This window comes from Parasteatoda tepidariorum, chromosome 3 (assembly GCF_982258835.1).
Source record: "Parasteatoda tepidariorum strain Cologne lab strain chromosome 3, Ptep-v5.0, whole genome shotgun sequence".
Classification (NCBI taxonomy): domain Eukaryota; kingdom Metazoa; phylum Arthropoda; class Arachnida; order Araneae; family Theridiidae; genus Parasteatoda; species Parasteatoda tepidariorum.
The window spans coordinates 3,811,153-3,837,638 of NC_141757.1; the positions used below are offsets into that span (position 1 = coordinate 3,811,153).

Here is a 26,486-nt window from a genome sequence, read left to right on the forward strand (position 1 = left end):
GATATTGAAAAATCAAATAAATATAATAATATCAATGAATAAATTAATGTCAAATCGGATATAACAAATATTTCAGGCATTCACTAAAGCGATTGTCAACATTCTGCGGCGGAAGTCGACATTCTCTTGATTTTGGTCATTCACGGATACATTTGTGTAATAAATGTTGTGTTCAAATATATTTAGATAAATACTATACATCATGAGTCTGCTAAAGTTAAAATTTCTATGAGCAAGGACTGATTTTTAGGTGCCAGCATATTATAGGATTAAAATGTAGTGTAACAGCATTTTGCTTTACTCTGAAATAATATATCAACAAGTATCTTTTAATTTTTTTTTTTTTTTTTTAATTTACTGTTATCTAAAATATGTTAATTGGTCAAAAATTTGGTGTAGAATTTTAATGTGCAGTTGAAATCACACAACATATGTACAAATTAATGCCAAAATTGAACAGATTTTCCTGGTTCAAAGTTAATATTTAGAGAATAATTTAATATTTAAAGATAGTGTCATCAGGCATTAAAGGATGATTCTTCAATAAGTGTGGCACATATAACCTTTCCTCATTGGCTGTGATAACAGTTGTCATAAGTTTAGAATGGGTTTGTGGCACTACCAACCAACTTAAAAATGAAGGAAGAAATCTTCTCCACAGTTAAAATAGAGGATAAAGTTACAGTGGGGTGTGCTTTATTGTTTTAGATCTACTTTTGAGAATCCAAATTTCGTTCATTTGCCTTCCATTTTTTTTTTAGTCTGTTGTACTTTTGCTAATTTTTTTGTGTAGATGAATTTTTTTAAAGATTTAGGTCCTTTATTATATTTTGATTTTAATGTATAGAATTTTTAATTATACGTAAATAATATAAGTAGAAAAACATTTTCAAAAGTAAAATATTTTTAAATTGAAATGAATATCAAAGTAAACTGTTAAATAAACGAAATCAATAAATATTATTTTTAGTATTTCTTTTCTTGTTAAAAAAAAGTACGTGAATTTTAAATATGTAGGTTGTATATTTCCGAGGAAAAATGCATTAATTTTATATCTATCTATCTATAAGTGGAGATTAAAACACCTAAAATCCTCAACCATGATAAGCTATATATTGGCGATGAAGTTTCATAGGAAAAACTTGATAAAATGGTTATTAAGTAATATGTGTGTGTGCATGTGTTATTTTATTTTATTTCTTTTACTCTTATATAATCATGATTTCTTGTGATTATTTTAGTGTTTTTTTTTCCCCTCATGCAATAGTATAATTTGACTCTTGAGTTTCAGTTTCTATAAAGTCTCTAAATAATATTGTGAACGTTAAAACTTGTAAAACTGTTTTACTTCAATAACTCTATACGTGAAGAAAAATTTTTTTGTTTTTGTTTTCCTCAAAAAATTTTACCTTTTTATTTGTGCTTTTTTTTTCATTTTTAGTTAAAAGCATGAAATACAAAATACAATAAAAAGAGATAAAAATTTAATTTGCTGTAATTTTCTATAATAAGCAATGAGCTTACGTTTTGTGTTTTCTTGTATCCGTGAAAACTTAAATCCCTTCTATTATAGATTTGACTCATTGTAAAACCATGACATTTTATGAAATTTTAAATTCCTTTTAAAGTAATAATGTGGTTATGATAGGAGTGATGATCAGTTCAATTTAGTGGTTAGTTCAGGTAGCATCATTTAGGGGTCTGTTTAGAGGAAATTTGATCCATTGACGGACCCTTCACAAAATATATTTCTATAAAAACGGACCCTCCACAAAATAATTTATCTTTTAATCAGACCCCTCACAAATTTGTTTATCTTCATTATTGTTTTGTTAATCGAATAAACCTTTCCCGCAAAAACAAAGAAAGGCAGTTCGAAACGAACTAAGTTTCCCTAAGTTTAAATTCCAAATGTAGTATTCAAAGAAAATATTTCTACTATTTCAAACATTGTGTGCACATTCTTATTAAATGATTTTTTTTTGTTAATATATAATTGATCTATTTATATTTATTCATAAAATTAATTAATAGAATCTTATGTAATTAAAAATTAATTTCTGGCAATTTTATTTTAAGAATAATCAGAATAAGAATATAAATTTAAGGATTGTTTAAGTTTACTTAATGCGTAACACATTAAAAGTGATACATAACTAAGTTGTGTTATTTAAAATATTTGTCAATTGAAAATATTAAAAATGTGAGTGATTTTGTTTTTATTATTTGTCCAAAATGAATATTCTGTGTTGGCCAAATACCAAATATTTGTATGTTGCATCTCGAATTTAGTAGCAGCAATTGTTGAGCAGAATCTTGTATCTATTTACAATTTAAAAACTTCTCGAAAAGGTTTTTGGCAATTTTTGCAATAACAGGACCCTATTTGCACAAATTCACAACAGCAGGACGCTGGTTGAAAGAATGTGACTTAACACTTATTTTATATTCACAAATTATGAGTAGTTTTTTCACAATTTTACAAAAACAGGACCTTTCACAAAATATCTGGACAGACCCCTGATAATAACCATGATTTCTTGTGACTATTTTAGTGGTTTTTTTCCTCGTGCAATAGTATAATTTGACGCTGAGTTTCAGTTTCTATAAAGTCTTATAAATAATATTGTGAACGTTAAAACTTACAGCTCTTTTACATGAATAACTATTACATGAACATTATTGAACTGTTTATTTTATGATTATACCTGGAAAAAAATTTTCGTTTTCCTCTGAGAATTTCACCTTTTAATTTGTGCTTTATTTTTCATTTTTAGTTAAAAACATGAAATGCAAAATACAATAAAAGGAGATAAAAATTTAGTTTGCTGTAATTTTCTGTAATGAACAATGAGCTTACATTTTGTGTTTTCTTGTATAACTTAAATCCCTTCTATTATAGCTTTGACTTATCGTAAAGCCATGATATTTTATAAAATTTTAAATTCCTCTTTAAGTAAGCATGTGGTTATGATAGGAGTGATGGTCAATTCAATTTAGTGGATAGTTCAGGTGGCTTCATTGTAGTTTTTAGCATATTTTTGGCCGTTTCAGATGCATCCTAATTTTGGATATGATTTAGGAAAAATTTAATTTATTAAGTAAATATTAAATAGAATATTGTGGCGCTTGTGGGCCGTACCATATAGTTATTATAATTAAATTAAATAAAGGAAAATTTACTCGTCTCTTAAATTTAAACAGATAATATTTTATTTACAATGAAACCAACTTAGCATTATAACGTTAGTGCTTAATATGTTTTTAGAGTGGGTGGAGAGAGAGACTTACTAAGTTTATATATGGTTTAATTTTGGTATCTGTCTAGAGCAGTGATTCTCAACCTTTTTTTTGTTGCGGCACACTTTTAACGATTTAGAAATTTGACGGCACACAGTGAAAACAATTAGATTAAAAGTTGTTAACTTACGTATAATACACTGTGTTAAATAGATTGCGATCATAATTTTGATTGTGAAATAAAATAATATGTACTACAAAAGCACGTTTATTAAGGGAATAGTTATTTCTTTCAACTAATCTCTTATTAGTTAGTAACAGTTATTATTTTATTTTTTTGCGAGTTATTAATTGTTAGCTTGTTTTCTATAGCTATTAACTGTTATTTTTTTACATTAACTGTTATTTTCTTGTGATTTCTTGTTAACTAGTCTTGTTGCTAATTATTAATTGTTAGCTTATTTTTTTGTTAGTTATCCTTTGTCAATTTGTTTTCTATATATTTGTTTTTTAGTTATCCGTTGATAATTTGTTTAATAATTGCATAGCTTACTTTAATGATCAGCTTTTATTTCCGTTTGAAAGTTAATATTTAGCTTGCTTTTCTTTGTTAATTTATAATTTTAATAGTCGTTAAATTTTCTACTTATTTCAACATTTTTTAAAATTGTGCGTCGAAGACAATTTAAACACTTCCATCTTATTTTAACTCATTTTAAGATTGTCAGAGACAAGACAATCACTGACAAAGATGTTCACGCGGTTAAAACGTGGAAAAATTATCATATATGTATATATATATATATATGTATATATATATATATATATATATATATATATATATATATACATATATATATATATATATATATATATACATATATATATATATACATATATATATATATATATATATATATATACATATATATATATATATATATATATATATATATATATATATATATATATATATATATATATATATATATATATATATATATACATATATATATATATATATACATATACACTTTTCTTTAATTTAAACAATTTTTATTTATTTTTATTGTGTCATTTCTAATATTTGGCGGCACATTTTAAGAATTTGGCGGCACACAAAAGTGACGCGGCACAGTGGTTGAGAATCACTGGTCTAGAGTATGGCTCACTTTGATTGCTCTCCTTTCTTTTGACTGTTTTTTTAACATTATTTTTTGAGTGTTTGTAACTTTTTTATATCGTGATATTAACGAAAATATTACCGGGTGCATAGTGTTTTTAAAGAGTGCTTAACACTCCATCGGGCGCGTTGATCTGACAGATACAGGCGTGTCAATATCTCTGCTTTTGTCCCCTAAAGCATTTTCTTACGACCTTGACCTTATCAGTATCTGTCCATCTGGCCCCCTGCTACTTTGGAATGCAGAAGTGACCAGTTCGGTGTAGGAGTATTTCCTGTTTCTAAGCTTGTTTGAAATTTTGTATCTGTTAGATACACGCGCCCGATAACGTTTGTCTCGTGAAGCTACATGGAAGTATCGAGATTCCCTGAGTGTTTTTGATTTATCTTTTTCCTACGATGAGTGCTAAACGCTTTTTAGATTTGAAAAATCAGAAAGACCTAGAGCTAGTTCATAGTATTCTATTTAGTGATGGAAATGAGGAATTAAATGCCGAAGAATTTGATGAAAGTGATGCTGACGAAGAAGATATTTTAGAAACACGTGAAGTTGATTGTCATGGCAGTAAAAGTGTTTATAATGACTAAGAACTCGATGATGATGTTAATAATGATGATTTTTTTGTAGGAAAGGACAATAATACTTAAATGGGCAAAACAGATCGGAAGAAAAAATTTGACTTAAATTTAGAATCGGATTCAATTATAATAATTGATTTGTCACTTTTATATTATGTATTATTTGTGCATAACTGTTCTTTTTATACTTTTTCAACAGTTTAACATGTTTAATTAAATGTTTTTTACAGCATTTAACTTTTGTAATAGCGTTTGTGATTAATAAATAAAAATTATTATTGAAAATATTAAAAAATATATGAAAATTAGAAATATATAAAAATTAAATAAAAATTAAAAATATACATTAAAAACTAATAAAAGGTCCGGGTGTAAAAGCCTGGACCTAAAAAGAGAAAAATAGGAGATTTAAAGTAATACATATTAACAGAAAACACACAAAACAGAGATGTATCTGACAGATACATCGCGCCCGATGCCGTAAGTTTCGAGACGCGCCCGACGGAGTGTTAAAGGTGCTTTTTTCATAGGGTGTTTTTAAAAAGTGCTTAATTTTCCCTTTTCTAAAATGAGATTTTCCTTCACCATGTTGATTTTTGCTAAGAATCATGCAGAAAACTCTGTTAACATTATATTATTCATTGTTTCCACAATTAATTCAACCTTAATCTATTTCAACGTATCGTCAGTCCGTAGGGTATGAAAATGCCATTCCATTTACATGATTAAAAAATTTTGACAATTGTCAAAAACAATGCCGACAGTTTTATTTATTATTTTTTTTTTGTTTTTTGACATGACGCTTAAAACCAGGTAAAATCATCAATTGTCAAAAACTTTCCAATCTTACCTAATTGTGATTTTTTTACAGTGCTTGAAAAGTGCTTAAAAGGTACTTATTTTTTGTTGAATAATTTGGCTACGCACCCTGTATAACACCAGATGTACCGGAAACCATTACATACATTGAAACCATTAAAAACTCCCAAATGAGTGATCCTTAGTTAAGTGAAATCATAAATATTTCAGAATGTAGAAACACCACTTTAAAAATAAACATAGAAAATTATTTTTTAAATAATGAGTTCAAAAGTTATTGTTGTTTTCGAGTTAGTTCCATGATGTTCCATGACATTGTAAGATTTTAACCTATTGAATTATTCTATTCGTATTTAAGTTATTATTTGCTAATTGAGATTTCCCACAGTAGTTTTATTTGATCGAGGACTTTGAGATGTTCTAGAAATCTAATTTTGGCCCTTTCTCGTGCTTCTAATTTTGAGTGACGATAAGCGTCACAATATGGACACATTCAAACATAAAAATAAAGAATTCTCTTAAAAGGATCCAGAAAATCACTTTCTTAACATCGAGAGAATTTCTGTTAAGATTGTCTATTCAACGGTTGGAACTGAGGCCCAAAGGCCCCCCAGTCCAATTATCAATAATTGAAAGTCAATTAATCAGTTAGGAACATAGAAAGAGATCCAGTGTTGACGATTTATCGTTAGATAACATCGTCAAAAATAAAGCCAACCTCCCATAATCAATATTAAATTTAAAAATAATTGGCAAAAGCAAATTGCCATAAAGACAGAATTAGTATAACTATGTGACTGAAACATTTTTGTGGTAAGAAATATAGGGTTATAAATGGGTTTTTGTTTTCGATTTAGTCGCAACAGTGAATTGATGAGTCTTAAATTAGTATTGAAATAGAAAGTTAACCGTTACATTAATTTTTAAGAAAGGAATCAAATATTTTATACTCGCTTTTTATAAAATGTAATAAAATTAGATAATTGGTTTAATTTAATTAAAATTCGATTAAGAATGATTAAAAAGAATAGAAATTAAAGCTAGGAAATATGTAATGCCTATGGTGGCATTGCAGTAGTTAAAAGGCTTCTTGTAAAAGAATTTTGCTTGAAATTAATTGTAAATTGTTTAAGAAATTTTCTAAAATTAAAAATACTTTTATAAGAATGTATTAAATAGTTATTCATATTAAAGAGAATAATAATTATAATTATTAAAACTTAAATATTCTTTAAATTAAGGTTTTAAAATTAAGATTTTGTTTTTGCTGAAATCATTGTAAATATAACAGCAGAAAATAAAAAGCTATTTTTTATTGCTGATTTATTTTAGTATTTATCTTAATATATTTATGAACATTAAAAAATTGTTTTTAATTTGAATACTATTTTGCTAAACTTGAAAACAACAAGAACGAAATAGTGTCCCTTGAATGAATGCCGAAACGTGTATAAATTGTTAGAACACAAAACAGGCAGTTTGTTTATGAAGAGATGGTATGTGGAATGTTTTTTCTTTTTCTTCTAATGCGGAATCTAACGCAACAACTGAAGAAGAATTCCCGTGCTTTTCTTGTTTCCTAAAAGGGTGAGAAGTCTCCTCTAGTGACCCTCATATTATCCCTAACTACGCTGGTCTAAGAGTTTGCAAATGAAGTTAAGAAAAACAGTGGGAGGATAAAATTGTTTAATGCTCGTTGCTTGCTCTGTTTTTACAATCTGCTGTTCCCTATCATACTTCACTCTCCCCGTGGCAAAAAGCGGCCCCTCAGAAGACCTCAATGTCTTCTTTTCGAGCCCACGTTAAAAGATTAAGAGGAGTAAAACATAACTTTTAAAATATTTTTATACTAACTATAAAATAAAAATTATGTAGTTAATATTCTCTTTCATAAAATATACATCAGTATACACTTTATTTATTTTTAATGAGAAACAATTATACTCCCATATATTATGGTCTCAAGCAGCTATCAAGACCTCCAAAATTGACCGCTATATTATAGTTTGTGTGATTGTCGGTGAATTAGGCGGCCATTCTGTGAATGTGATGAAATTTAGAAAGTATTCTTAGACTACTTCTGTGTTGTTTTTACTTAACGAGTCGAAGCGTAGTCCTGATGAAATACTCAGTTTGTATTGTTGTAGTGTTGCTGGGGCCACAGAAAAAAACAAGGACTCTAGGATATTCCTTTGGTACAGTTCTTGATTAAGTTTGGCCTCTTGATCTAGAAAGACACTCTCATTCTACTCCTATTCTCTCTAAACCAATCAGAGTTGCGAGAAAGTGTTCTTCGAGTTATGGATCAACTTTATAACGTGTTTTATTTGTAACAAAGATTCCATGCTATCTTTAGAGGGACAATATTGACAGCATTATGACTCTCCTATAAAGAGTCATACAAAATAAGGATTATTTTAGAAAAATTAACAAGACACACATTATTGACAACTATGGTTTTCAACAACGAAAGTGTTAACTACTGAACAATATCAAAATTACTCAATTGTTTTTATGCTCTTGTGGTCAAACTGTTTCTTTCTGATTTATTATTGGCTAACATAGAGAAAATTAGGGAATTTTCTTGGCAGTCATTGCTGGATGGTGATAAAGCAGCTAACTCTGCTTTTTAAATTTGCCCTTTAATTCATGTATAAACACCTCTGTGTAACATTTCTAAGCAGAGTAATATGGCATTAATTTTTAAAATATGAAACTAATAGTATGGGCTGAATGTACTATGGTTCATGCAGAAAACTTAGAAGTTCTGACCAGTTCTCTAAAAAGGTGGTTAGTTAGGACTGTTTTGCATAGCTGAAAATTAGTGGCAAGTGATTATCTCCTGATTGGCTAATTTGTGAGTTGGTTTGAATGCACCATAGGATGCCGAGCTTTGGCGTCACATGCTGTTCGAATCTGTTACATTTTTATTTTAACGTGCAATCTGTTTCACTTTTATTTTAACATGCTAAGCATTGCAAGTGCAAAAGGTGGAGGGGGGTGTTGCAATGCTGAATTTAATGAGAAAAAATTATTTTTGTAATTGAAATAAATTTTTATATTTCTGCTATTGAAGCCTGTGTGTCTTATTGTGCTCAAACTAAACTAAATATGCAAATCTAATGTTAATATAATTTTATTGGAAGAATTTATAGTTCGCACATTGATTAAAAGATGGATGCACTTTAAATTATCTGCCTGCTATGTTTTGAGATTAAAGAATAAATTTAGTTTTTCTTCATTTTCTTGAATATTTTCGAATATATCTTATCTGAAGTTTAGAAGAGGAAGAAAAAACTTGATTAAAAAGTTTTTAAAAATGTTCATAAAATCAAAACTTTCAACATCCTTTAGAATATCGTATAAAAATATTCATTGAAAATGAATATTGTAATGTGACACAATCACAAAATAATAATACTTTTTTCCATCATTAAACAGAATCAGATTTTTTTTAAAAATAAAATATGGTAAATTATCACCTAATATCGAATACAAAAGTCTCCATAATTGCATACATTAAGGTATTATTTTCCTTCTGGAATTATTTATGAATTGTAGTTTTATTCTATAAAAATTAATACTTAACTTTCATTTCAATTCTTATGAATGAAAAGTGAAATATTTTTTAGAGAATACTGGTTGATTATAAATTTTTGTTTTGTTTGCTTTAAAATAAATTTAAGCATTGTTCTACAAGACATAATTTACAATACTTAATACAAAATTATTTTTTTAAACTGAAATATAAGTTATCTTAAAACTGAAGAAAATTTAAATATTTATTATGTTAATCAGAGTTCAAACTAAGCAATAAATGTAAAATTTATCATACATTAATTTTAAATTAGTTCTTAAAGCTTAGAGAGGTGAAAAAAGAATCAAAAAGGCAATAACTTTTCTACCTTGCTACCATCACCTTAAGTAAACAGTGCTGTGTCACTTACTGCTTGGAATCCCCTTCTCAAAATGAAATAAAATTGTTAGAAAAATATTTTATTAATACAATTAAAACTATTGGAAAATGCTTTATTCCATGTTTTGCCAACATTTTTATCTGGAGGTTAATTGTTCCAGATCTCTTAGTTTGTATCCCATTGTCACTCCCACTCGGCTTAATATTCTCTTGGAATAGTAGCTAAAACGCCCCTAGCGGTGTAAGATGACATTTCAGGTCATAATTTCCTTGGTAATTCTTAATCCTTATGATGTGCCCTTCTTCCTCTAGAAGTTTGTTGCAACAATTTAACGAAGTCGTTGAATCCCGATTATAACCTCGCTATATGGAAAATTCGTTAAGTAGAAAATCACCTTTTGAAATACTTAAACAGCGCAAAACCGGTTTTAAATTCATAAACTCTCGATTTAATTAAAGTAGCAATGTTTACATCTGTATCTTGTAAACTAGTATCTACTATTTATTTTATAAATTTTAACCACAAAATAAAAATCTTCATGGAAAGCAAGAATAGAGCAAAACATTATCTAGTGTTACACTATCGTGCTACATTTTCAACTAATAATAACTAAATTTATGCATAAAATTTAAGCAGCATTTTTTATAAAAGTAATTTTAAACGCACAAACGTAAATCCTTTAATTTTGTCTGAATTTTTCGTTTGAAATGCAAACAAAAAAGAAAAAGGATTTTACTGCTTTCTCTAAAAGTAAAGTGGCTTCGAAAATCACTTCAAGGTCATTTCCCCCATAAAAATGCTTTAACAAGTTTGAAATATTCTATAATATTTTTGGAGAAGGAGAAAGTAAATCTCAAAGAAAAGTTTGTTAAATAGAAGTTATTGTACGAAGAAATATCCGAATATGGAGGTTCCTCGAAAAAAAAATAGAGAAATTCACAGAATGGAAGTTCGTTAAATAGAAGTCCAACTTGGATATTAAGAGACCTTGTTCGCCGTAATTGATTCTCTTTCCACCATTGTTATATTTAATGCAGAACTTTTTAATTTGAAAAATGATTGTAGGTTAATGGGAGAACATATTAGTTAATGAGGGATACGATTGTGAGACTCATTAAGAAGAAATAAATCGGAAGTACTTGTTGAAGAGGCAATTCAAATACAGTTGAACCACGATTTAACGAATTGATTGGGACCGTTCGTTAAATCGAATATCAATTTGTGTAAAGAGTATGGTATAAAAATACCCTTAGATATACAGATAATGAAAGAAAGTGATGATTGTTTACCACGAGCTTAAAAATTATACGTTAGGATATCAACTTTCAAATGATTTTAATTCTTTAACGCTACTTGCTTTTAAAAATTAATACATAATTACACACTTGAATTAGGGTGTGAAATATTCGAAATTTTAAGTGCGAAGAAGTTTAAGTTTTTTGTGCGAATTTTTTCCCCAGAGATTGTTTGTTAAATCAACGCTAAAAATTCGTTAAATGAGAGCATTTAAACACCCTTTTTGTCGGGACGTAGAAAATATTCATTAAATCGGAGAACTCGTTAAATCGAGGTTCGACTGTAAATATCTTTCATTGCTATTCATTAAATTCTTGTTTATTTTTAAATTTTTTACCATGAATAATAAGATTTAAATCTGGCATCATGCTATATCTCCGTTCTGTCTTTGCTACTTTTGATAGACATCTACTCCAGCAAAGGCTTATAAAATAAAGATTTCGTAAGAGAAAAAAAATTTCTTCAGCAATGGATAAATAATAGTCAATATTTAAAGCAAAAAATCTTTAAAAAAAAAAGCATTTAAAGTGTCAATAACGTTTGAACCAATACGATTTAAAAAAAAAAAAAAGAAGAAAGAAACTACAAGTTCAACAGTTAATAATTCTAGAACTTTCAATCGAATCGTATATTTATTTTATTATTATTTTTTTGAAATCCCTTCGAACTTTTTCAACACAACTTCGTAATTTTAAGTTTTTAAGTCTTATATGACGCCAAACTAATATGTAATGCAGAAGGAAAAAATTCATTAAAAAACAACTTAAAATTGCAATAACAAATAAATTAAAAAATTCTTCTTAAAACTCTAAAACAAATCAAAGATTCGAAGGAAAAAAAAAACTTTATTTTAAGTTCTTATACGGCTCTTACTGCATGCCAAATTTCAACTATGTTGTTGCAATACAGCGGCCTAGAACAGCCCGCATATTACAGTCGGACCTCTATATAACGAAGTTGCTAAATCCCGATAAAAAGTTCCTTATATGGAAACTTTGTTAAATAGAAAATCACAATTTGAAATTCTTAAACACAAAACAGCTTTTAAATTCATAAACACAGGACATAATTAAAATAGCAATTGATACACCTTTATCTTGTAAATTGTTATCTAGTATCGAATTGTTTCAAATGATTTTAACATTTCATCATACGAAGGTTTGGTGATTCCTGATTTTTGATCTTTTTGATGTTCATTTCTGTCTTCGTCTTCCTCACAATTTATTCCAGTATTGTTTTTATTTTTCACACTGTCCAAAATATCGCATTCAGTTAATGTTTCTGTGGATGCAGCTTTAGAATCAATAAAAAGAAAATCATTAGTACATCATCGTTAATTTCGTGGTTCTCTTTTAGCTGTACCCTCATTTTTTTTTAAGTTCTTCTAACGGAATATCATCCTCCGGACTTTATTTAGAAGTTACCAAATACGATTAAATGTTTTCTGCTTTGGCGCAATGTAAATGGATTACTTTAAATACCCATATCTTGCGCAATTTTTAACTATTTTTTTTAAATGATATTTTTATTTTTAATTAAAAACTACTCTACAAAATTTCATTTATTTTATGTAAGATCTAATTAATTTATTTTATTTTGGAAAATCTTTTCATGGTGAGTGAAGAAAAAAAAAATTCCGAGATTTTTGACTATTATGTTAATATGCTATATGACTAAAACTTAGGAACAAACATAGAAAATTGCTAGAAACTATTTAAGTTTTCAAGATATTCAAATCGGGGCCTTTTTTAGAAATTACCAAATATGATTAAATGTTTTCTGCACTGGCGTAATATAAATGGATTACTTTAAATACCCATATCTTGCGCAAGTTTTAACGATTTTTTTTAATTATATTTTTATGTTTAATTAAAAGTTATTCTTCAAAATTTCATTTAAGATCTAATTATAGTCGGACCTCTATTTAATGAAGTCGCTGAACCCCGATAGTAAGTTCGTTGTATGGAAAATTCGTTAAATAAAAAATCACCTTTTGAAATACTTAAAACAGGTTTTTAATTCATAAACGTTAGATATAATTAAATATCAATTGATACATCTATATCTTGTATACTAGTATCTTCTATTTATTTTATATATCTTAACCATGGAAGAAATCTGCATGGAAAGCAAGATTAGAGTATAACATTATCCAGTGTTACATACACTATCATGCTACATACATTTTCAACTTTAAAAAAGCGCTACGATAATCATTTCAAATTCATTTCCCCCATAAAATGCGTTAACAAGTTTGAAATGTTCTGAAATATTTCGAGAAAAAGGGAAAGTGGATCTCAAAGAAAAGTTCGTTAAGTACAAAATTCACTTCGCTATTTGGAGGTTATTTTAAAATGTTCTTTGTTCCTCGAAAAAATTCACCCAATAGAGAAATTCGTAAAATGGAAGTTCGTTAAATAGAAGTCCGACTATAATTTATTTTATTTTGGAAAATCTTTTCATGGTGTAAAAATATTTTTTTACAATTTTTGCAAAATTATGAACAAAAGCTTTTAGTTGCATAATTTTACTTGCAAGCTGGTAAAGAGTTAGTTAGCCAGTGTTAACTGCAATAGAAAATCTATACACTTCTATTACAAGAAAGTGTAGTGAATCAATAATTCATTTAAAAATTCATTTTTTGGGGTGGGGGTGGGAAGGGTAGAGAACTCGTGAAGAGTCGTAATTGAATAAATAAATTCTGGCCACAGCTGATTGCATAACAAAACGGATCGATAACAAAATCACGTGTGCAATCCCAACCGCAACTTTTCAATTTGATTCCAAACTAAGAGAGAGCTTTTAAATTGAAATTGTTTTCTTTTTATTCTTTCTTAAATTGCAATATCGTCTGCTTTATTTCGAATGTCAGACGATTTTTTTCCCCTTCTAATTTCTCTCTTTTAAAAAAAGGATTGCGCTTAATGTAAACAATATCTGGACTGAATTACTGAATCTTTCTAAAAATAATTTGTGTGGGTAAAAGGAGTTCTTTTAGTTGCAGAAAAACCTATATCCAATATAAAGTTTTTAAAACTTTATTTGGAAGTTGCTCGTTTACCAGCCAGCTGTGCGAGTCTGAATGGAAAACAAGAGAAACTTTATGGAATGCCTAATGTTCAATGATATTAATTTTTGCAAAGAAAAAATAATAATTGTAACGTGAATGTTTTTTTTTAGCAAGTACTTGTAATATAAAAAAAGAAAATTTTGAAGTCAATTCCTACTTAGGTCAACAAAGAAACATTTTATTTTAGTTAATTTTTATTAAATAATTACAATTTTTTCTCCCATATAAAACTAAAATTAATTTAATTAAATTTAATGAATGAATTAATATTTGAAAAAAATTTATGGCTTATGGTGACTTGGAGCACATGCGCTACCACGTAATGTTCTTTATTGTATTTATCTGACACAGCGAATATAAAATAATTAAATATTTAAATGTGCACAATAAACTATTTGTTCAAATAGAGCTATAAGTTGGAAAATATCACGGATGTTATTTCTGAAATATGTAAAAAACTGAATCGCTTATAGTAAAGTTTAAAACAATGACTAATGCTTAACCCATCAAAAAATTACATTTCGTTTTTCGCTCATCCCTATTTAATGAATTAATATTTGAATAAAATGTATTAACATCAAGTGTGGATGAATTAAAAGTATTTTATTAACAATTGAAAATTTGAACAAGATATATAGAGAGTGTGAACTAATTGTAGGATTTGGAGAAAAAGAAAAAATTAAAACGTGAAGAGTTAAAAGTGTAACGTTAAGTTAAAGATTGAAAATCAAATAATAATTATAAAGTCATTGGAATAGTTTGAAAATTAGAAATTATGTAAAGAGCAATCTTTTTATTATTTGTGTTCAGGGCTAAGATCGCGTGGACGTCGTAGGTATCCAGTTTTTGAGGGGGACAAAATTAAAATCCGCTGTCACAATAGTTCTCTAAATTCACAATTATGGAAGAAAAAAAATTATTTTATCCACAAACTGATTTTTTTTTTTTTTTTTAACTATCTTGTTTTTAACTTGAATGAATTGAGGTGAATTTAAATCAATAAAGATTCATGATTTTTTTTATTTATTTATTTTTCTTTATTGAAATATTGAGGTGGACTTTTAAAGAATTTTATTGAGGAGGACACTAATTCCCCCCCCCATCCCTCCTTCCCCCTCACACGCCGATGATGTCCATTTCTAGGTGTTCATGATAAATGCTTTTTTTTTTTTTTTCCTTTATAGAGCATTTTTTTGGGTCATATTTTATTATTTTTTTAATTTTATATTTAATTTTTTTAAATCAATTTCAACAGATATTTTTCATTTGAAGAGCATTTTGTTTGAATTTTTTCGTTTTATTAGTGACTCATTTTTTGACAAATTTTGCTCTGACTTGTTATTTTAAATATCCTCCAATTACAAGCGTTAATTGATACGACAGGGTGCGTAGCGTTTTTAAAAAGTGCTTATTTTTGATTTAGGTATTTTAAAAGCCCTTAAAGGTGCTTTTTTTTATTCGGGGTTTGTAAAAAGTGTTTAATTTTCTATTTTTTTTTAAATCGATTTTTTTTTCTTTGCCTTATCGATTGTCATTCTAAATTACAAAAAAAAATGCATGATTTTCACAATTTTCTATGCACTATTTATCAGAAACTAGTTATTTTATCATGATTATGTAAAGTTTTTGAAAATGTTAATTATGATTTTTGTTTAGAAAGTGATTAAAAATATTTTTGATTGTTTAAAAAATACTTAAAAGGTGCTTATTTTTGCGTAAAATTCTGGCTACGCACTCTGAGTACGTAAGAGATGCGTCGGAAATTTTTTTTTTCCTTTATAGAGCATTTTTTTGGGTCATATTTTATTATTTTTTTAATTTTATTTTTAATTTTATTTAAATCAATTTCAACAGATATTTTTCATTTGAAGAGCATTTTGTTTGTGAATTTTTTCGTTTTATTAGTGACTCATTTTTTGACAAATTTTGCTCTGACTTGTTATTTTAAATATTCTCCAATTACAAGCGTTAATTGATACGACAGGATGCGTAGCGTTTTTAAAAAGTGCTTAATTTTGATTTAGATATTTTAAAAGCCCTTAAAGGTGCTTTTTTTTATTCGGGGTTTGTAAAAAGTGTTTAATTTTCTATTTTTTTTAAAATCGATTTTTTTTCTTTGCCTTATCGATTGTCATTCTAAATTACAAAAAAAAAATGCATGATTTTCACAATTTTCTATGCACTATTTATCAGAAACTAGTTATTTTATCATGATTATGTAAAGTTTTTGAAAATGTTAATTATGATTTTTGTTTAGAAAGTGATTAAAAATATTTTTGATTGTTTAAAAAATACTTAAAAGGTGCTTATTTTTGCGTAAAATTCTGGCTACGCACTCTGATTACGTAAGAGATGCATCGGAAAATGGCAAAAAAAAAAAAGTATTTGAAATTGCTGAAATCTTGCTCGTCGCAAGGTTCGTAGTTGTATTGGTTTCAGTTTTTATTTCTGAATCTTTATTTAGCTTTTTGTCATGATTTTTTTTTTTTTTTTTTTTTTTTTGTCTGTGTTCAGAACATCCAATTTTCTACAAATGCAAATAAAATGCAGATTTGAAGAATCAAAAGATTCGGTTTTCCTCCTCTAACGTCATTTTATTTGAATAGAAGCTAATAAAAAACGTGACATTTGATAGTTCAATAGTTCACCAATTGTGCGTTAGTTTCAAACTTATGGCCTCAGTGGCATCCCGTCAGCCCCTTTATGCAAACAAGACTTTTACCGCCCCCTCTATATAGGCACACAATCGATTAAATAAACATTATTTTAATGTACAGTCGGACCTCTATTTAACGAAGTCGCTAAATCCGATTAATAAGTTCGTTATATGGAAAATTCATTATGCAGAAAATCACCTGTTGACGTACTTAAACAACACGAAACGAGTTTTTAAATTCGTAAACACTGGACATGGTTAAAATAGCAATTGGTATACTTTTATCTTGAAAACTAGTATCTACTATTTATTTTATAAATCTTAATCTTAAAAGAAATCTGCATAGGAAACAAGAAAAGAACAAAACATTATCCAGTGTTGCACTATCATGCTACAAATATTTTTAACAAAAAAAAACTAAATTTGTGTATAAAATTATTGTTGCATTTATAATAAAAGTAATTTTAAATATACATAACTGCATGAGCTCTTAACTTTAATTACTAGAGATAAAATCCGTTAAGTTTGTCTGAGTTTTTCGTTTGAAATGCAAACAACGAGGGAAAGGAACTTTACTGCTTTCTCTAAAAGTTAAGTGGCATCAAAAATCAATTCAAAGTCATATCCCCCATAAAATGAGCTAACAAGTTTGAAATCTTTTGGGAAAGTGGATCTCAAAGGAAAGTACGTTAAATAGAAAATTCACTTTGCTATTTCAAAGTTATTTTATGAAGAAATTTCCAAAATTTTCTTAGTTCCTCGAAAAATAAATCTCAAAATAGAGAAGTTCGCAAAATGGAAGTTCGTTAAATAGAAGTCTGACTGTATATTTTATTAAGAAAAAAAAAATTCCAGAAATGGAAAAAAATCTACATTTTTTTTTCTTTACAGGATGCAGCTGCCAATTAAAAATACACTAATCAGATCATTTCTTATTATATTATGGAAGATAAATTAATTTCCAATTTCTTATGGTGATGAATTCAGGGGTCGTACACTTATTTCTTGTTTTCAACAGGTGCAGTAATAAACTTTGTAGGGGTCAGTTCACAATTATTGATGTGCCTCTTTTATTTAGTTCTTAAAATGATCAATTCTAATCTTGTCTTTTAATTGGGGAAATTAGGTTTATTCACTAAAGCACATTAAGCAGCATATTTACTGTGTTCGAGATTATTTTAAGCAAAATGGAACATTAAATAATTAATGTATGAATAAATACTTTAGATAATTATGTGTTAATGCAGCTAGAACTTCTTTGATAGTTAAGGATTTTTTTTTTCCTTTTTGTCCTTTAAAAATATTTTTTTTTATAACAGTTTTAGACCAGATTCGTCTTATGTTGTATAGAGAATTAAAAGTTGGTATGAAAACTGGGTACTAACCTTTTAGTTAAAATCTATATAATTTGTATACTTCTACAAAATTCATTGAGTAAAAATTGTTGCATCAAATATTGTTGTATTGCACACACCTGTTAATAAAGCATGTTTCTTATTCAGCTCGTGTAGCAAGATATTCAGCGAGAGCAAAGAACGAAGTGAAATGTCCCGTCTGCAGTTTAAGGATGTCTGGTACAGCCGAAGAAATCAATAAGCATGTGGCTTTCTGCATACAGGTTCATTTATTCATTCCTCTTTTAAATAAAATTTGCTGTTTCTCTCGGTTTTTGCCATTGTCCCTATAACTAGTAATTTAAATATCACAATGTATTGTCAAAAAATATCTATAATAGTTTTACAATTTAACTAATTCCTATTATTCTTGCATCTGTCAATTTTTTCGTTCTCCAAATAAAATTCATCAACACTCACAATATCGTGTTTATTAATTATCGTATTGTGTAATATTTTTCATTGCTACTTTTTGATATGCTATCTTTTTGATGTTTGATATCTTGTGACAGGGTTTTCCCTAAAGTATAAGATATTGAATGTTCAGACAAGTTCAAAAAGGGAGTGAGTTTTTAGTATTTGATATCACTGCAATATGAAAGGGAAAAAATAATAAAACTAGTGATAATGCATCATATGAAGATTTTTACGAACTTACCGTATTATTATTTTATTTTTAGGCAAACATGTTAATTTCCACATAGTTTCTTTTCTAAGAAAAGAAAAAGTTTTTAGCAAGTTAAAACTATTTTATTTGCGGAAAAGATAAATGTTTCTATTTTCATCTTTTATTTACAGTAGTGACTTGGAATATCAAAAACTTTTACAGTTGACATTCTTGTCCTGTACTTTTAAAATTATTAAGTAAATATAAAATTGTTCTTTATAGATATGTAGGAAAGGTGTTATCAATTATGCCATCTATCTTAAGGTATCCCAACATAGAATAGAGTTAATATGACTGGTGAGTTGGAGTTGTATTTTTGTAGTGTAGACGCACTACAGTAGTGTAGACCACCAGAATTTTTATCTGTGATAGAATTCAATGACCACCAGTTGATTTATTGCTGTTTCATGCTGAGCTGTATAAAGATCACCAGGCTTTAAGTGCTGATCGTGAGAGCTGTATTAAGTTCGCAGTTGCTCTTGTGTTGCAAAAAGCAGTTGAGTGTATGTAAGCCGACACGTTGCGTGATGAGGGCAATTATGCAGTCACATATAGCAAGAGAATTGCTTGATGTTTACTATCAGCTGAAGAAGGCGTGTTCAAATCAAAATAGGTGTGTACAGATGGCATCGCAAATGTAGGGCAAGTATTATCGACCGTGCCATCTTTCATCAATCTAAAGGTACCAGAAATTGAGACAATTTGCAGGCTTGATCATTATCTCTGGAACTACTGGACTGATTTCAATAAAATTTGACATGTACATACATTGATACAATACAAAACAACCATTCAACAATTGTAATACACATGCATGATCGCGCGTAACACTCGTTGGAGTATTAAATTGCCGCTGGACAATTCTGGCCAATTGCCACAGGAAATGATAATGTGCCTTATTTCACATATGAAATCACGCTGCAAGGCCTGTATATCTGTGAGAGAGGACCATACCCCCTATTAACTTTTTTTTTGTTTATTCAGCAACCGCTATTTCATGCCTTCAGACTCCAACTAGTGTTTCGCACGATCATGCCTGTGTATTACAATTGTGGAATGGTTGTTTTGTATTGTATCAATGTATGTACATGTCAAATTTTATTGAAATCAGTCCAGTAGTTCTAGAGATAATAGACCAAGTTTGCAAATTCTCTTAATTTCTTACACCAGTGTGGAATTGAGTTAACTTGTTTTATACTAATGAATTAGAATCGAATTTTTGTAGTTGTAGACAGACTATAGATTTAACTAAATCTTTTTCTTTTTTGAAGGACGAAGATTCTGATGTTAATGTCGATGATACTGACAGCTTTGAAGAATATGAAATTGGTGATGAGACTAGAATACGACCTATTAGTTTAGTTCCTGGAGGATATAGATGTAAGAATTACTTCCTGTTTTTTTTTTCTCTATGAAACGTATAAACATACATTTTCTTTTGATTAATCTGTATTTTATTGAATTCAGGGTATCCGCACACCTGGAAAGTCATGAAAAATCATGAATTTTGGTATTGAACAAAATTTGTCATAAAATGTCATAATTTTTGCTATTTTTTTAAAAAAATCATGAAAAGTCATGGATTTAGGTCATCAATAAATCTTATTTTTAAAATGGAATGTACCCCCTCCCCCCAATTTCATGGTGTTCCAAATATCTGAATTTGTAACAAAACCCCCTTCACAGTCATATTTTATTGAAAGATGAAATGTTATTTTCATGTTCTTTAAAAATCATGGTGTTCTTTAAAAAAATGAAAGAAAAAACATCATCTCTAGAGCAAATTATCTTTTAAACTTCTGTGATTTCAGAATTTTTGTTATTATTATTTTTATTTTATCAATTTACAATTTTAGCTGAAGCAAGCCAGTCATTGGCGAATTTAGAATTAGAATTTATTCCGAAATGAGAACAAAAAAATCAGGAGTATTTTTTTCCTTTCCGACGAACAATAAAAGTATCTTAAGACTGTAATTCCGCAGAAAAAAAGAGAGAAAAAATTATTTGCTTTTGTATTTTTTTCTGCTACTTTATTGCTTCATCGCTTTCTTTACTCTGTTTTTTAAATTTAAAATCTATAAATATGAAGATGCAGAGTTTTGGTTATACCTATCATTTCAATGAATGTTATTATAATGCTTTTTTAAATTTATTGTTGTGTTTTTGTCGGGGAAAATAGTAACTTCGTTAAGTCATGAAAAATTCTTGGAATTAATCATGGAAAGTCATGAATTTAAAAATCTAAAATGTAGCAGATACTCTGTGAATTCAGCATATTTTTTAATTTTTGTATTGGGAATTCAGTAAACTCTAGGTTCATTTCTTTAACACATTGAATGCCACACTAATTTTACATGGCTTGCCTGTCTGGCCAAAATGATTTTCTGAGTATGCATTGCATATTTTGATGAAATATTATGTACAACAAAACATTTAATTTTTGCAATCATTCGTGTAATCAAAATTTACTTGAATTATGTGTTTCTAATAATCTTGGCTTTGCCAGTCACCGGTGACCCCCATGGCATTCAACATGTTAAATCAACTTGACTTAACTCATTTTAGGCCAACCATATACATTTTATAAAATGTGGTGTTATTTTCATTGAAATATGCTTATATTACATTCATTGAGACACACAAAAATGTTTCATGCATGAAAAATTATATTTTATTTAAGAAATAAAATGGGGCGTATAGGCACCATTCCCCAAATTAATGAACGAACCATTTAGTTAAACACTTGCTTTTTCTATGGAATTTCTTTATTTACTGACTTGCAACTTTAATCCATCATAAGAACCTAATGATAAATCTCAAAAGGACTAATTATACATTTTCAAAAAATTTCGTTTCTCAATAGCCATTTTAAGTTGAAAAACTTTTGTAGTTTAAAAATTTCTCAATAGAAAGTGTTTACTCCAATTGAATTACTATTAATTTTTGGGGTGTCTTAAGAACCCTTGACAATAGCAGAAAAATAAAATTAGTGAAAAATATATGTCACAGTGTTAATAAATTTTTTTTTATTTAAATGGTGTGTTTGTGCCCCTTTCTCCAAAAATGAGTTAAATCAATTAAAATCAACTAATATTTCTAAAAATCATTAGTTTGAATCAAATTTTTTTACAAAAAATCTTTCAATGAAATTTTCATAGTTTTATTTATAAATATATTGCTCTGCTAATAAGTTTCAAGCAAAATTACGTTAGTATTAATTCCTATGCATTTTAAAACTAGGGATGGATAATTTAACTGTTTAAAAACACATTCTTAAAAAGTGCAATTAATTTTAATATTACAAATATATTTTTATATCATAAAATTATCTTTGTTTAAAGTGTGATTTTTTAAGAAGAAAAATTTATTACTTTATATTCAGAGATGAATGTGCTCTGGATTTCCAGATTTTTCGCTAACCGCGATCCGGAGGTTTCTGGAAATCCAAGGCCCAGAAGTTTCAAGAAATCATTGACCACATTAATGTCTAAAAATTCTTGTATATTTTATTTAAAAATATTTGTACTAGAATTTATGCTTGGCATTTCTTTCATTTATAAATATATTTTCTCGAAGAGTAATAAATATGATTAGAGATAAAAGTAAACTTATACATAATTCTTCATTTAAATTATGCTGCATATAATTTATTTAGAATTTCATGTTTTGAAGATATCAATGGTTTAAATTTATAAAGACATTAATTTTTTGAAATGGATTATTAATGATTTTACTCAAGAAAATTTCAGGATTTTTGAGTTAGGTTCACAATCACCCCTGTATATTTGTAAACCTTTAATAAAAGTTAAAAGTATAAAAGGTAAGGGAGTCTCTATTTAGTCATTTCCAAAAATTAAAAAATAACTTAATGACCATGAAATTATTGCATTGATTCATTTGTTATCTTTTATTTTTTCAGTAGTTAATTATGATGCATTTGTATATATTATGTGCGATAAAATAGATTTTTGTGCAATAATATTGTTCAAAATGATTTTAAATAATATTTTTTATTATAATTGCCTTTATAAAATTTATCTGATTAATTAAATTTAATTATTCATTTCTAAAATAATCATTAGCCCTTTTTTTATGTCTATTAGTGACAATTTCAAGCGGAGTTGGCAAGATTTAGGGCAGACAGAATACATTAATTCACATTTTAAACCGTCCTGTCTGAAACCATTTAGTCACAATTTTAAAAAAAGCTATTGCGAAAAATGAAAGGTTAATTTTTGAACAAAAAACAGAATGAAGAAAAGTTTTTGTTTTATTAAAAAAGTTTATTATTGTTTTTAATATAGCATTATTTATCCTTATGCAAAAGCATAATTTATCAGTATTAAAAGCATATTTATTCATATTTAAAGGTATTCACTTTTGTTATTCAATGAATTGTGAAGCTTCATAAGTTATAAATCTTTTCTTATTATATTATTTTCCATTAATAAGTCACAGCAAATTGTATAAAAAGTTTCAAATATTTATTAATCTATGTAATTATGTGTACAATAGTTATTCATATAGAATTTTTACCTTTTTCCAACGTTCAAGGTTTAGGACATTCTAAGACAGTTTTGAACACCCATAAGTCTTGTCCAAATTTTGCTTAAGACATCTAAAACTTCAACCCTGATTTCAAGTGATCAATGATTGTGTAAAATTTGAATTGAATTCCATTTAAATTATCTTTTGTTCTTTAAAATGAATTTTAAGTAATTTTTTAATTTGTGTGAAAGGAACTGAGTATATTTTTATGATGGCCATTCCAAGCAATCAGTGTTTATGTGAAATTGTAATTCTTTAATTTCCTTTATGTTTTAACAGCTCTGCATGGAGATTCTGTTAGACAGACAGCTGAAGATGAAGATCTGAATGTAGATGTTGATGATACAATAGCCTATGGGGACCCTCAGTATCCTTTTTATTCCATCAATACCTAATTTGTATTTTAATGTCATTTTACAAAGGTATTTTTATTTGTAAAACTAGCAGGGAAAAGGTTAGCCTGGGGAAAGAAAAAAAAACTTGAGTAGGTCCACCCTGGGCTGTCGAGCCATTGATGATGATTTTTATTTGGAAATTTCATTTACTTTTCTTGTGGCGCCCAAGATACCTTTACTTTTATAATTTTATGTTGAGCAATTATTGTTGCTTGAATCTGGTGCATAGCATTTTTGAAAAGTGTTTAAAGGTGCTTATTTTCGTTTTTTAAAAGACCTTAAAGGTGCTTTATTCATTGGGTGTTTTTAAAAAGTGCTTAGTTTTCCCTTTTCTAAAATAAGATTTTTTTCCTTTACTATGTCTATTTTCGCCACATATTATGCAAAAGCGTGCTTTTCACATTGTTCTATTCAACGTTTTCACAATTTATTCAACCACAATCCATTTTGACCTACTGTAGGTCAATAGTAAGGTCAAAATAGTAAATAAAATAGTAGGTCATATTATTTTACATGTTTGATGAAATGCTTGTGAGTCTACTGAGTTGAGTTCAGTGAGATTTTAGCACTTTCGTGCTACCCTGCTGCATTTTGCAAGATATTCTCAATTTCAGTCTTCATTTTCCACCCTCTGAAAGCGAATCGAAAAACCTCTCAATCTTTTTATGGTGACTGATATAATCAAGAAAAGTAATTATTTTATCATGATCATGAAAAGTATTTTGTGTTTTGTTAATGTACATAGTGCTTAAAAATATTTTTTGAGTACTTAAAATGACTTAAAAGGAGCTAATTTTTGTTAAAAGATTTGGCCACGCAGCCAGGCTATATATTAGTGAAATTGGCACTTATTTTTTGAGGAATATCATTTGAAAGGCAAAATAAAAATAAATACATACAATAAGTTATCTAAAATAAAACTTTCTTCTGCCATGAGGCCTTTGAAATATGGAATTCTACAAAATTCGATATTTCAAGGTCCTTGTGGCAGAAGAATATATTATTTTATAGAATTATTAATTTTTTTCTGGGCAGTTTTACATCTTTTTCTTTTTTATTTTCAAAGGGGGTAATCCTTAACTGCTAATTTCTGTTTTATTTAAATAATATAGGAGTAGTAAGAAATATTTTTGCTTTAATTAAGTATTTAAATTTGAAACCCTTTCACTATAAATAAATATCTTAAACTGTGTTCCTTTTATTATTATTTTCAGTACTTTTTAAGCAAAATAATTTTTTAATATAAGTTTTCTGATTGCAAAAAAAAAAAAAAAAAAAAAATGTTTTTTAATAATATTTTTTTTTTTTGCAAAATGTGAAAGAATTTTATAAAATTCATACTTCATTTTGTTTTTAGACCAGCCGGTGTTTTTTATTTTGCAGTCAAATGACAGAATATTTGATTTCAAATCCCAGTTTGTTGCTGCATCATTTTGTACTAATAACTGAACAAATTTAGCTGAAAAACAGTTTAGCTAGTCTATTTGCAATTAAAAAAAAGTATATCATATTATAAGGAAGCTTTTATGATGTTTGTATGATAACAGATAAAAGGTTTTTTAACCAAATAGAAGTGACAATTTGCATTTTATACTATACCTCTAGTTTGTCTATGGTAAGAACTCCCCTTGCCACAAAGTCTGAGGCTTTCTGCTGCTATGGAAACAGGACTAGCGCATTTCAGGGAGGGTAGCTTCTCGTCACTCTAGAGCTAACACAATAGACCGAAGAAAAAGTTCATTTCTCTTGCTGACTGGAGCCAAAACTTACCCTAAACAGTGACCCCACACCCTTACTTGAAATAGTTTTACCTCGTTACCAAAGTCACCGCCACAGGTCCAGACGAATGGCATGGGACTTAAGACAAACTCTTATTTGTTTGATAACCATTGGTTAAAAGTTACATTGTAAATTCGTTCTGTAGCTCCACAGCATGTTATTGTATACTTCTCTAATTACAATGTTTCCTTAATTAAAATTTGATATTCTGAAATTGATGTGATTCCTAACACGTCATCTGAAAAAGATAGATCAGATTTGGAACAGCTTCGAAAGGCCGTGTAATTATTACTTTTATTTTATTTGTATATATTGGCATGCTTTATTTTCAATGTTAGCTATACTATTATTTTTCAAGAAATGTTTTGATAATTTCAGTGTACCTTATAAGGTTGGTATATTGCTGCACACTAGTACAAGATTCTGTCCTTTTTTTAATAATTTAATCAAGTAAAAATGAAATCTAAATTTATGAAAAATTCGTGTTGATTTAATATTTCTCCTCGGCTTGCTTCGGAACAAGTTATTACTCAATAATGAAGTGAGCTAGCTATGGACTGAACTTTATCCATAGAATTAATGGTGACTCATGGTCTAAAACCATGAGTATGATTGCTCCCCCTTGTCACTTGATTTAATTTTATATTTTAAAACCATAGTTGATCAGTCGACCCAATTTTGGGTTTGCTTCTACTGGTGTCCAACTCCGTAGTCTTATACTTTTAAACCCAATCTAGAAGACAAGGAAGCTCCTATATCAGTATCCCCAGAGGTGTGATTTGTTATGGGAACACGGAGGGCTTTGTGACTTAACGGATTTAATGTGCCATTTACTACATGAGGTGTCTTCTACCAGCAGGAATCGGACCTGCGATCTTTTGGACATGGGCCCAGTGCCCTACCAGTTACTACAGCTACTAATTCTGCATGCATTATTTTTTTT

The 26,486-nt window shown here is 28.1% G+C and overlaps 1 protein-coding gene across 4 annotated transcripts in view; it reads left to right on the forward strand.

Annotated features, from left to right (window-relative positions):
* The window catches only part of LOC107451064 (E3 ubiquitin-protein ligase RNF220), a 51,303-nt gene that overhangs the window by 13,844 nt on the left and 10,973 nt on the right, over positions 1 to 26,486 (forward strand). For all 4 annotated transcript variants that reach the window (XR_015432356.1, XM_087158614.1, XM_087158615.1 and 1 more), the window contains exons 6-9: positions 18,263 to 18,378; positions 20,093 to 20,201; positions 23,649 to 23,736; positions 25,747 to 25,824. Coding sequence is in view for 3 of the 4 variants with exons in the window: in XM_087158614.1 (XP_087014740.1) it covers positions 18,263 to 18,378; positions 20,093 to 20,201; positions 23,649 to 23,736; positions 25,747 to 25,824 (391 nt within the window). In the remaining variant the exon portion in view is untranslated. The remainder of the gene's footprint in view (positions 1 to 18,262; positions 18,379 to 20,092; positions 20,202 to 23,648; positions 23,737 to 25,746; positions 25,825 to 26,486) is intronic.